The sequence below is a fragment of the Lagenorhynchus albirostris genome, chromosome 6 (genome assembly GCF_949774975.1).
Source record: "Lagenorhynchus albirostris chromosome 6, mLagAlb1.1, whole genome shotgun sequence".
NCBI lineage: Eukaryota > Metazoa > Chordata > Mammalia > Artiodactyla > Delphinidae > Lagenorhynchus > Lagenorhynchus albirostris.
The window spans coordinates 72,612,189-72,626,422 of NC_083100.1; the positions used below are offsets into that span (position 1 = coordinate 72,612,189).

At 38.5% G+C, this 14,234-nt stretch overlaps 1 protein-coding gene across 13 annotated transcripts in view; it reads right to left on the reverse strand.

Annotated features, from left to right (window-relative positions):
* Positions 1–14,234, reverse strand: part of PKP4 (plakophilin 4) — a 251,769-nt gene that overhangs the window by 59,030 nt on the left and 178,505 nt on the right. For 11 of the 13 annotated variants that reach the window (XM_060152843.1, XM_060152842.1, XM_060152845.1 and 8 more), the window contains 2 exons: positions 6,020–6,151; positions 5,719–5,909 (listed from right to left, as the gene is read on the reverse strand). In XM_060152843.1, the coding sequence (XP_060008826.1) occupies positions 5,719–5,909; positions 6,020–6,151 (323 nt within the window). The remainder of the gene's footprint in view (positions 1–5,718; positions 5,910–6,019; positions 6,152–14,234) is intronic. The other 2 variants (XM_060152839.1, XM_060152837.1) reach the window with 1 other exon arrangement.

Consider the following 14,234-nt stretch of genomic DNA (forward strand, 5'->3'; position numbering starts at 1 on the left):
CCTCAATATATAAAGCAAATGCTAACAGCCATAAAAGGGGAAACTGACAGTAACACATTCATAGTAGGAGACTTTAACACCCCATTTCACCAATGGACAGAACATCCAAAATGAAATTAAATAAGGAAACACAAGTTTTAAATGACACATTAAACAAGATGGACTTAATTGATACTTATAGGACATTCCGTCCAAAAACAATAGAATACGCTTTCTTCTCAAGTGCTCATGGAACATTCTCCAGGATAGATCATATCTCAGGTCACACATCAAGCCTTGGTAAATTTAAGAAAATTGAAATCATATTAAGTATCTTTTCTGACCACAATGCTATGAGACTAGATATAAATCACAGGAAAAAAACTGTAAAAAATACAGACACATGGAGGCTAAACACTATGCTATTAAATAACCAAGAGATCACTAAAGAAATCGAAGAGGAAATCAAAAGATAGCTAGAGACAAATGACAATGAAAACACGACAACCCAAAACCTATGGGATGAAGCAAATGCATTTCTAAGAGGGAAGTTTATAGCAATACAATCCTACCTCAAGAAACAAGAAAAATCTCAAATAAACAGCTTAACCTTACACCTAAAGCAATTAGAGAAAGAAGAAGAACAACAAAAAAACAACCCCAAAGTTAGCAGAATGAAAGAAATCATAAAGATCAGATCAAAAATAAATGAAAAAGAAATGAAGGAAACAATAGCAAAGATCAATAAAACTAAAAGCTGGTTCTTTGAAAAGATAAACAAAATTGATAAACCATTAGCCAGACTCATCAAGAAAAAAGGGAGAAGTCTCAACTCAACGGAATTAGAAATGAAAAAGGAGAAGTAACAACTGACACTGCAGAAATACAAAGGATCATGAGAGATTACTATAAGCAACAAGGTGCCAATAAAATGGACAACCTGGAAGAAATGGACAAATTCTTAGAAAAGCACAATCTTCCGAGACTGAACCAGGAAGAAACAGAAATATAAACAGACCAATCACAAGCACTGAAATTGAAACTGTGATTAAAAATCTTCCAACGAACAAAAGCCCAGGACCAGATGGCTTCACAGGTGAATGCTACCAAACATTTAGAGAAGAGCTAGCACCTATCCTTCTCAAACTCTTCCAAAATAGCAGAGGGAGGAATACTCCCAAACTCATTCTACAAGGCCATCATCACCCTGATACCAAAACCAGACAAAGACGTCACAAAAAAAGAAAACTACAGACCAATATCACTGATGAACCTAGATGCAAAATCCTCAACAAAAATACTAACAAACAGAATCCAACAGCACATTAAAAGGATCATACACCATGATGAAGTGGCGTTTATCCCAGGAATGCAAGGATTCTTCAATATATGCAAATCAATCAATGTGATACACAATATTAACAAACTGCAGGATAAAAATCATATGATAATCTCAATAGATGCTGAAAAAGCTTTTGACAAAATTCAACACCCATTTATGATAAAAAACTCTCCAGAAAGTAGGCATAGAAGGAACTTACCTCAACAAATAAAGGCCATATATAACAAACCCACAGCCAACATCGTCCTCAATGGTGAAAAACTGAAACCATTTTCTCTAAAATCAGGAACAAGACAAGGATGCCACTCTCACAAATATTATTCAACATAGTTTTGGAAGTTTTAGCCACAGCAATCAGAGAAGAAAAAGAAATAAAAGGAATCCAAATCGGAAAAGAAGAAGTAAAGCTGTCACTGTTTGCAGATGACGTGATACTATACATAGAGAATCCTAAAGATGCTACCAGAAAACTACTAGAGCTAATCAATGAATGTGGTAAAGTAGCAGGATACAAAATTAATGTACAGAAATCTCATGCATTCCTATACACCAATGATGAAAAATCTAAAAGAGAAATTAAGGAAACACTCCCATTTACCTCTGCAATGAAAAGAATAAAACACCTAGGAATAAACCTACCTAAGGAGACAAAAGATTGCAGGCTAATTGGCGGCGTTTGCGGAGGCTGGCATTTAGGGTGTCTGTGCTAGTTGCTGCTTTTGGTGCAAAAAATGCCTGGTTTGGAGGCCACAAGCCCTGCCCCATCTGAGTCGCAGGAGAAGAAGCCTCTGCAGCCCTGCTGTGCCTGCCCAGAGACCAAGAAGGTGTGCGATGCGTGATTGAGAAAGGACAAGAGAACTGTGGACACCTAATTGAGGCCCACAAGGAATGCAAAAGTTTTCTGTATGCAGAAAACTATAAGACACTGATGAAAGAAATTAAGGATGATACAAACAGATGGAGAGATATACCATGTTCTTGGATTGGAAGAATCAACATTATGAAAATGACTATACTACCCAAGGCAATCTACAGATTCAACGTGATCCCTATCAAACTACCAATGGCATTTTTCACAGAACTAGAACAAAAAATCTCACAATTTGTATGGAAACACAAAAGACCCCAAGTAGCCAAAGCACTCTTGAGAAAGAAAAACGGAGCTAGAGGAATCATGCTCCCTGACTTCAGTCTATACTACAAAGCAACAGTAACCAAGACAGTACGGTACTGGCCCCAAAACAGAAAATATAGATCAATGGAACAGGATAGAAAGCCCAGAGATAAACCCATGCACATATGGTCACCTTATCTTTGATAAAGGAGGCAAGAATATAAAATGGAGAAAAGAATTCTCTTCAATAAGTGGTGCTGGGAAAACTGGACAGCTACATGTAAAAGAATGAAATTAGCACCCTCCCTAACACCGTATACAAAAATAAACTCAAAATGGATTAAAGACCTAAATGTAAGGCCAGACATTATAAAACTCTTAGAGGAAAACATAGGCAGAACACTCTTTGACATAAATCACAGCAAGATCCTTTTTGACCCACCTCCTAGAGAAATGGAAATAAAAACAAAAATAAACAAATGGGACCTAATGAAACTTCACAGCTTTTGCACAGCAAAGGAAACCATAAACAAGACAAAAAGACAACCCTCAGAATGGGAGAAAATATTTGCAAATGAAGCAACTGACAAAGGATTAATCACCAAAATATATAAGCAGCTCATGCAGCTCAATGTCAAAAATACAAACAACCCAATCCAAAAATGGGCAGAAGACCTAAATAGACATTTCTCCAAAGAAGATATACAGATAGCCAACAAACACATGAAAGGATGCTCAATATCACTAATCATTAGAGAAATGCAAATCAAAACTACAATGAAGTATCACCTCACATCGGTCAGAATGGCCATCATCAAAAATCTATAAGCAATAAATGCTGGAGACAGTGTGGAGAAAAGGGAACCCTCCTGCACTGTTGGTGGGAATGTAAATTGATACAGCCACTATGGAGAACAGTATGGAAGTTCCTTAAAAAACTAAAAATAGAACTACCATACCATACCATATAACAGCAATCCCACTACATACCATACCATATAACAGCAATCCCAAAACCATAATTCAAAAAGAGACATGTACCACAATGTTCATTGCAGCACTATTTACAATGGCCAGGACACGGAAGCAACCTAAGTGTCCATTGACAGATGAATGGATAAAGAAGATGTGGCACATATATACAAGGGAATATTACTCATCCATATAAAGAAATGAAATTGCGTTACTTGTAGTGAGATGGAGGGACCTAGAGTCTGTCACAGAGAGTGAAGTAAGTCAGAAAGAGAAAAACAAATACTGTATGCTAACACATATACATGGAATCTAAAAAAAAAAAAAAAAAAAAGGTTCCAATGAACCTGGGGCAGGACAGGAATAAAGACACAAAAGTAGAGAATGGACTTGAGGACACGGTGAGGGGGAAGGGTAAGCTGGGATGAAGTGAGAGAGTAGCACTGACATATATACACTATCAAATGTAAAATAGATAGCTAATAGGAAGCAGCCACGTTGCACAGGGAGATCAACTCGGTGCTTTGTGACCACCTGGAAGGGTGAAATAGGGAGGGTGGGAGGGAGATGCAAGAGGGAGGGGATATGGGGATATACATATACATATAGCTGATTCACTTTGTTATACAGCAGAGACTAACACAACATTGTGAAGCAATTATACTCCAAAAAAGATGTTAAAAAAGAAAAAACAAAACAAAACAAAAAAATTAGTAGACAGTTGGAAAATTAAAATCTGTACTTGGGGTTTACTAATAGTGCTAAAGATAATTTAAAAAATCCCACACATAAGCTGTTTACTATCAAAATGGGATGACACTTGGCCCAGATATCTAGAAATTGTGTTCCCCAGAATACATGCAAGTTCAGTTTTAAAGATGGTCTTGCAATCTCCAGGAACAAAATCAACTTACCGTAAGTTAAAAAATAAATAAATTAATTAAAAAGGTCTCATGGCCACTCTTAGGGGCAAAATAGACAATCTGTGTAATTAATTATTGTTCGTAAGTGTGACTTCAGACCTGCCAACATAGAAATTCACCTAAGCAGATGAACTCCTGTAAGCATTTAGTCCAAAGTTTCCCAGAGTGTTTCATCAGAGCATCCCTAACAGCAGAGGAGTAAATGTACCATCTGAGGAATGGAGCTGGTGGAGAGGGGTCTGCAGCTGGAAGTAGTTTGCTATGGGCACAAGATTTCCTGTCTTACCTTAAAATTCATGCACCATATTTATGTTTGTTTTAATACAGAAATGTTTCTTTTCTTTTTTCTTTTTTTTTTTTTTTTGTGGTACGCGGGCCTCTCACTGTTGTGGCCTCTCCCGTTGCGTACCACAGGCTCCAGACGCGCAGGCCCAGCGGCCATGGCTCACGGGCCTAGCTGCTCCGCGGCATGTGGGATCCTCCCGGACCAGGGCACGAACCCGTGTTCCCTGCATGAGCAGGCGGACTCTCAACCACTGCGCCACCAGGGAAGCCCCAGAAATGTCTCTTAATACTTAAAAGTTTCCCTTAAATTGCTGAGCCAAAGTTGTTTTGTGTTTCTCCTTTGGCATTGCGAATGTTGGCCCGCTGCTGTGTGTACCTTCAGGGCTTCCTGTATCGCATTAAGAGAAGCTTAGGGTTCGCCTGACTTCTTTGATCATCTTGCCATTTTTCAGCTCCAGACAAATCACGGGGGTACTTGGACAGAGAGATCCTCACTACTTATTGCCACTCGGGACTCCTATTACTTTTATTAATTCTGGCATATGCTGGTGGACTGAGGTGAATAAAGTGGCAGTGAGTGAGGAGTTAAGAGTTTTTATAAATACATATGCATTATTATTTTTGACTATCAAGTAAGAAAACCTTAACAGAATAGTTATGCTTCTATATAATAGCTCCCTATAGGCAGGAATAACTATATTCTAGCAAAGCAAAAGAATACGTTTTCAGAGAACAATTCCAATGATGAAGGCAAAAACTTTGGTTAGAATGGGCCAGGCCCATTTTGTGCAGGTGTGGGAATAGTGCTTTGCCCTCTAGAACTCTTTACAGCATATTTTAGCTTTAGTATTTTTAGGAACTCATAACCCCTCAGGGACTAGAACATTCCACCCAATCCTCTCACACTCTCCGTGGACTATTCCCCTCATGCCAAACTTGCTGCTTACAGAAAAATTACTCTCCAATGTCTAGAATTTATCAGAATTCATTAATAGGAACTAATGCAGTTTTAGATTTCAAGCGTAAAATTTCATTAACATCATGGACTCATAGTGTAAAATGAGCCCATTTTTAAAAAAAGGATCGAGATGTATTTGGCTTACCTGAACCAGTGTTTGTCCTTCAGCTCTTGAATTCCTCACCAGGTGGTTATTAGTTGATCCTATGAATGAATGTTGTGGCCTATTATCTGCCTTACTCAAGTTCTGGCTGTTGTGGAAACTCCCTGCTTCCTGGTATCCACTGTCGGAATAAGAATTCATTTGTGTTGAACTTCTTGAGTTACCCAATGATCCTGAAGGAATGAAACCAGCAGAATATATCTTCATTTTACACTTCTGATGCTCATTTTCAAAATGGAAATATTAAAAGCAAATCTAATACTTAAAAGATAATACAACAGACCCTCACTTTCATGGAGAGACGTCTGTTCTGGTGAGTAGAGGGTTCCTTGCTCTGGCTCTGTCCTGATGAGATAGTTATTGGGATGGACAGCGTCCGAAGCTCTAGGTTTGTTTATACCAGTATTTGGCACATCTGGAAGAAGATAAGTTTAATCAGCTAAACTCAACGAAAATAATACATAAAAACTTGCTAAAAAAAGGTTCAGGTATTTATCAGTAATGTCTTATAATCTTAATACGAGACTATTAACTCAAGACTTCATACAAGTTAATACAAGACTATTTTCACCTTAAACTGAACAGTCATTTTGACTCTTTTCTATATGAAAGTATTCCATATACTCAGTTTATTAATATATCTTGCTAAATTTCATGAATGTTTTTCATCCTGATTACCAGCCACAAATTAACTTACATACTACATTAAATTAAAATCTGAAAACTGACCTTGTTACCCCTTGGAAAACTCACCTCTCAGGGTGAGTTCCTCCAAGAGGATTAACAGATGGAGTGAGAAGGGTGACTATGTAAAAAAAGATCCTCCATATCTCAAACTATTGAAATGAAAACTTGCATGATATTCACATTATTGAGCTTGGTGATGAAACCGCTGAAGGTAGGGCTAGCTTTTTATGTCACATTTCATATCATCTAAAATCAAAGGAACTCTGTGCAGTTTTCAGAATTGCCAACAATGGAAATTTAAATTTCTTATCCATTTGCTTATTTTATTCTTATAGTTTTTACAAAATGAATATAGACAAATCTAACCTCATTATTGTTTTCTTTACTCAAATCTGTCTCGCCCATTATCTTGTTTTATTTTCAACTGTATCATTTTGCCATCTTGAACTTAAAAAACAAAACAAAACAACTTATCTTCTTCCCGATTCCAACCTCTTTTTTATGCTATAAATTTAGGTGGTGTAGCTTTTACTGCCTTTTCCCAGTTCTAATCAAATATGTTCTCTTTCCTCTAGGTTCTTCAAAATATATTTGCCCATATTCTGATTATATTCATGACAAGTCTTTCTTTCCTCAAGTTTAACCCTCATGTTGCTAACAAACATTTTTTTCAGGAATGCCACTTCACTCTCACTTTACAGATTTAAATTGAATCGGTATCACATTCTGAGTTTAACACACAATCCTAAGGATTGAAATTAGTCTTTCCTTTCTGACATTCTTTCTTTAACTATTTATTAAGGCCCTACTATATGCCAGGCTCTAAGCATGCAGCTGAGAAAAGATACAGTGTTTGTGTGTCACCGTGCATGCACATGTTTGTGTTACTGTCGGGGGAAAGGAGCTTAGGAAAAATTTCCTAAAGGAAGTAATATCTAAGCAGTATCCACTTACCACAGGAGGCCAGTTTGCCCTTTCTTTATAGCACTTATCACCATCTCTCTCCACTAGACTATAAGCTCAAAGCAGGCAGGGACTTTTGTCTGCTTTGTTTACTGTTGTATCCTCAGTGCCTAGGATAGGTGCATAGCACTCAGTAGGTGCTCAGTAAATATTTATTGAACAAATTCCCAGTAAGAATAGCAGCTTCTCTTTATTGAGCACTGATTCATGCCTGGCATTGTGCTGTCGGCTTTACTTTATTGTGTTCAATAAGGTTTGTCTATGAAAAGCAAAGTAAAACTTTTAGGCATTGCTGATCAAGCTAGTTTGGAAAGTGAATATAGGGTTTACAGGAGAACTGGGATGCCACATTCTAAACCTTTAACTTGATGTCAGATTCAATCCAAGGTTTTGTTTTCTAGCCTCCAGAAAGATTTGCTGACATTCTTAATATAGGTTTTTGATGAACCTGTCTCTAGGTTTATCATTTGACATTACACTTCTAGGTAGCAGAACTCTGTGATAGTTCTGAATTCTTTTTTTTTTTTTTGCGGTATGCGGGCCTCTCACTGTTGTGGCTGCTCCCGTTGCGGAGCACAGGCTCCTGCCGCGCAGGCTCAGCGGCCATGGGCCACGGGCCCAGCCGCTCTGCGGCATGTGGGATCTTCCCGGACCAGGGCACGAACCCATGTCCCCTGCATCGGCAGGCAGACTCTCAACCACTGCGCCACCAGGGAAGCCCTGAATTCTTAAGTTTGGAATTTCAATACAGATTTCAGATTGTATGTGGATTCCCTGGTATACACGGAAACATGATCTAAGTCTGTATCAGGCTGCTAATAGTGAAGGGTAATCTGCTTCATTTGTAAGTCTTCTGTCTTTCCACAGTTCTAAACACTCTTACACAGCAATTCTTGAAGGAGTTTTACTAGGGACTGAGTAAAATACATAGTTTGCTAGGTTATAAGAGTTTTACAGGGAATGGAATGCCTCAGAGAAGCTAAACAAGAGAGGACCTGAGATCAGAGCTAGGTAGTAATCCACCTTTATTTCATCCAGGAACGGAACACTGGAAAATCACAAAGGAAATGGCAACAAACTATAGACATGGAAGCACCAATCTGGCAGTTTCAAGAACTGGCATAATGGAAAAGTGTGCCACTTTTAAAAAGAAAAAGACGTTTAGATAGCTCCTAGCTTCAGCTTTAGTACAAGATAAAACCTGGGATACCATTACATCAAAGCTCTTGGCTTGGAAACACTAGGTGGCATGCAGTGTCAGAATCTGAAAAATTATCACCATGGAAACCAAAACCATTAGAGTTCTGTGTATGTCTCTCTCTTTTTAACCATTAGGAGATATTATTTAAATAAGAAAAGAAAAAGAGACACGCTAAAAATCTGTACTTCAGCAGTTTTGTCTCTTTATCCAATGGAACATTTTCTCACAAACCAGGTGACAAGCAATTGTGCTCATTTACACTCTTTTCTAAGAGAAGCTATTTAAAATAATCTTGATGGGATCAAGATGGCAGAGTAGGAGGATCCTGAGCTCACTTCCTCCTACGGATACACAAAACTGCAACTACGGAGAGAACAACCATGTCTGAGAATGGCCTGAAGACTAGCAGAACAGATTTTCTACAACTGAGGATATAAAGAAAAGTCCACATTGAGATGGGTAGGAGGGGAAGATACACGGTCTAGTCAGAACGCACACACTTAGTGCAGCAACCCACAAACGGGAGAGATATTACGACCGTGGAGGACCCCTGAGGAGCGAGGGACCCAAGTCCCACGTCACGTTCCCCAGACCAGGGGAGCTGCACAAGGAAGACAAGCCCCCATAACGTCTGGCTTTGAAAACCAGCAAGGCTTAAGTCTGGAAGAGCCAGAGGACTGTGGGAAACCAAGACTCTGCCCATAAAGAGCTCACACACAAACTCACCTCTTCCAGGTACCAGGGCAGAAGCAACAGCCTGAAAAGCATTGAGGTCATATGAGAAGGAGATTCACTGACTATTTGGCGGTATGTGCCAGACGGCAGGTATCTGGTGGAACTTCCTTTGGGAATGGAAACACTGTCAGATGCCATTATTTTTTTCACTTTCCTTCCCCCTGGCTGACCTGTTGCTGGCAGCTGCCATTTCTGTTTCTCTTTTCTCAACCTAACTAACACTGTGCACCCTCCCCAGGTGTTCCTGAGGACCAGCCCTGCACAACCCACCTGCCCCAGCGGGCCCCTTTAAAGTGGTTCTCACTCTGCCCCAGCCAGTGGGTAGCCCCAGCCAGCACTGGCACCCCTCCAAAGTGGCTCTCACTCCAGGGAGCTAGCTCAGCATATCAGCATGTCTGCAACAGTTCCGGCTGGCCTTGCAGCCAGTTGAGCTGGGGACCAGCCCCACACATCAGTGTGCCTGCAGCAGTTGAGGAAAAACCTATCAGCTGGCTGGACCAAGGGGGTGAGCCCAGCCTACCAGAGTGCCTGTAGCAATAGTGGTCTAACCACAACAAGAGGGCACACACAGGGCTAGCCCTGGAGAGCCTGGCTCTTGTGACCAGGAGGAATTGTAATACTGGACCCCACAGGGGACTTTCTATATAAGACCACCGTTTCAGGACCAGGAGAAATAGATGATATGCCTAATGCATAGAAACAAACACAGAGAGTTAGACAAATGAGAAGACAAAGGAATAGCTTCCAAATGAAAAAAACAAGACAGAAACTCAGAAAAAGAACTAAACAAAATGGAGATAAACAATTTACCAGGTAGAGTTCAAAATAATGGTCATAAAGATGCTCACCAAACTAGGATGAAGAATGGATGAACTCGGAGAACTTCAAAAAAGAGAAAGAAAATATAAAAAAGAACTAATCAGAATTGAAGAATAAAATAACTGAAGTAAAAAACACACTAGAGGAAATCAACAGCAGATTAGAGGATGCAGAATAACATATCAATGATATGGAAGACAGGATGGTGAAAATCACTGAGTAAGAAGAGCAAAAAGGAAAAAGAATTTAAAAAATGAGGACAGTTTAAGGGACTACTGCAACAACATCAACTATCTAACATTCACATTACAGGGTCTGTAGAAGGAGAAGAGAGAGAGAAAAGGACAGAAAATCCATCTGAAGAAACAATGGCTGAAACTCCCCTAACCTGGGGAAGAAAACAGATATCCAGGTGCAGGAAGCACAAAGTCCCAAATAAGATGAACTCAAAGAGATCCACACCAAGACATAATTAAATGGCAATAGTTAAAGATAAAGAGAGAAAAACAAAAAGTCACATACAAGGGTTAATATGCCATAAGGCAATTGGCTGATTTTTCAGCAGAAACTTTACAGGCCATAAAGGAGTGGCATGATATAGTCAAAGTAATGAAAGGAAAAACTTACGACCAAGAATACCCTACCCGGCAAGATTACCATTCAGAATTGAGAGATAAAGAGTTTTCCAAACAAGTAAAAGCTAAAGAAGTTCATCATCACTAAACTGGTCTTAAAAAAATGTTAAAAGGACTTTTTTTAAATGGAAAAGAAAAGGCTATAACTAGAAACAAACAAACAAATGAACAAGATGAAAGAAAAAAATAGCACTGGTAAAGGGAAACATTTAGTAAAAGTAGTGGATCGACCACCTAAAAGGTCAGTATGAAGGTTAAAGGACAAAAGTAGTAAAATCATCTATATCTAAAAGAATGAGTTAAGTGATACACAAAATAAAAATAAAATATGACCTCAAAAACATAAAATGTTCAGGGAGGGGAGTAAAAAAAGTAGTGCTTTTAGAAAGTGCACAAACTTAAGCGACCATCAACTTAAAATAGATTGCTATATTCATAGGCTGTTATATATAAAACTCATGGGAACCACAAACCGAAAACCTGTAACAGATACACAAAAAATAAAGAGAAAGAAATATAAACATTACACTAAAGAAAGCCATCAAATCACAAGGGAAGAGAACAAGAGAAGAAGGAAGGAACATAGAAGAAGTATAAAAACAGCCAGAAAACAATTAACAAAATGGCCATGGGGTTTCCCTGGTGGCGCAGTGGTTGAGAGTCCACCTGCCGATGCAGGGGACACAGGTTCGTGCCCCGGTCCGGGAAGATCCCACATGCCGCGGAGCAGCTGGGCCCGTGAGCCATGGCTGCTGAGCCTGCGTGTCCGGAGCCTGTGCTCCGCAACGGGAGAGGCCACAACAGTGAGAGGCCCGCGTACCGCAAAAAAAATAAAAAAGGCCATAAGTATGTTCCTATCAATAATTACTTTTAATGGAAATAGACAACATGCTCCAGTCAAAAGACATAGGGTGGCAGAATGGATTAAAAAAACAAGACCCATATATATGCTGCCTACAAGAGACTCACTTCAGATCCAAACATACAAATGAAGGGATGGAAAAAGATGTTCCATGCAAACAGAAATGAAAAGAAAGCTGGGGTAGCAATACTTCTATCAGGCAAAATAAAATTTAAAATACAGACTGTGACAAGAGACAAAGAAGGGCATTACATAATGATAATGGGATCAATCCAACAAAAGGACATAACTTGTAAACAGCTATGCACCCAACACAGGAGCACCTACATACATAAAGGGAAATACTGACAGCAATACGATAATAGGGGACTTTAACACCCCACTTACATCAATGGACAGATCAACCAGACAGTCAATAAGGGAACATTGACTTTAAACAACACATTAGACCAAATAGACTTCACACACACACACAATACACATTCTTTTCTAAGGCACATGGAACATTCTCCAGGATGGATCACATGTTAGGTCACAAAACAAGTCTCGATAAATTTATGAAGACTGAAATCACATCAAGTGTGTTTTCTGACCATAATAGTATGAAACTAGAAATCAATAACGAGAAGAAAACTGGCAAAACCACAAACACCTGAAGGCTAAACAACATGCAACTAAACAACCAATGGGTCAATGAAGGAATCAAAGAAGAAATAAAAAAATACTTTGAGAAAAAGTGGAAACACAATATTTCAAAATCTATGGGACTAGGCAAAATCAGTTTTAAGAGGGAAGTTTATATGATACAGGACTACCTCAGGAAACAAGAAAATTCTGAAATAAATAATCTAACCTTACACCTAAAGGAACTGGAAAAAGAACAAAGCCCAAAGTTAGCAGAAAGAAGGAAGTAATAAAGATTGGAGCAGAAATAACTAAAATAGAGACTAAAAAACAATAGAAAAGATCAATGAAACTAAAAGCTGGTTCTCTGAAAAGATAAAATTGATAAACCTTTGGCTACACTCATCAAGAAAAACAGAGAGGGGACTCAAATAAATAAAATCAGAAATGAAGCAGGAGAAGTTACAACTGACACCACACAGAGGATTGTAAGAGATTACTTCAAACAATTACACGCCAACAAATCAGATAACCTAGAAGAAATGGATCAATTCCTAGAAACACAAAATCTTTCAAGACTGAATCAGGAAGAAACAGAAAATCTGAGCAGACTGATTGCTAGTAATGAAATTAAATCAGTAATAAAAAAAAAACTCCCAACAGACAAAAGCCCAGGCCCAGACTGGTTTCACAGGTGAATTCTACCAAACAAACAAACAAAAGAAAAGTTAAGACCTATCCTTCTCAAACAAATCCAAAAAACCCCATGCTTATATGGTCAGTTAATTTACTACAAAGAAGCCAAGAATATGCAATGGGGAAAGGCAGTCACTTCAATAAATGGTGTTAGGAAAACTGGATAACTACATGCAAAAGAATGAAACTGGGTCACTTTTTTTTTTTTTTTTACAACACATACAAAAATAAAATCAAAATGGATTAAAGACTCAAATGTAAGATCTGAAACCATAAAACCCTAGAACAAGACATAGGCAGTACACTCTTTGACACCAGTCTTAGCAATATTTTTTTGGATCTGTCTCCCCAGGCAAGGACAACAGAAGCAAAAATAAACAAACGAGACTACCTCAAACTAAACAGCTTTCGTACACCAACAAAACAAAAAGGTACCCCACTGACTGGGAGAAGATATTTGCAAATGATATATACGTTAAGGGGTTAATATTCAAAATACATAAAGAACCCATACAAATTAACATCAAAAAAACCAAAAAACAAGAAATAATTCAATTAAAAAATGGGCAGAGGACTTGAATAGGCTTTTTTTTTAACATCTTTATTGGGGTATAATTGCTTTACAATGGTGTGTTAGTTTCTGCTTTATAACAAAGTGAATCAGTTATACATGTACATATGTCCCCCTATCTCTTCCCTCTTGCGTCTCCCTCCCTCCCACTTGAATAGACATTTTTATAAGGAAGACATACAGATGATCAACAGATACATGACAAGATGCTCAACATCACTAACCATACGGAAATATAAATCAAAACCACATGCGCTATCACCTCACAGCTGTCAGAATGGTTATTATCAAAAAGACAAAAATCAAGTGTTGGTGATGATGTGGAGAAAAGAAAACCCTTGGGTACTGTTAGTGGGATTGTAAATTGGTGCAGCCATGATGGAAAAGAGTGTGGAGGCTCCTCAAAATATTAAAAAATAGAGCTACCATATGATCCAGCAATTTCACTTCTGGATATTTATCTGAAGAAAATAAAAGCATTAATTTGAGAAGATATATGCACTCATATGTTCACTGCACCATCACTTACAATAGCCAAATACGGAAGCAGCCCAAGTGTCCATCAATGGATGAATGGGTAAAGATGTGGTATTCCCTTGTGTGAATATTACTTGGCCATAAAAAAGAATGAGATTTTGCCATTTGCCACAACACGGACAGACCTAGAGGGTATCATGCTAAGTGAAGTAAGTCAGACAATGACAA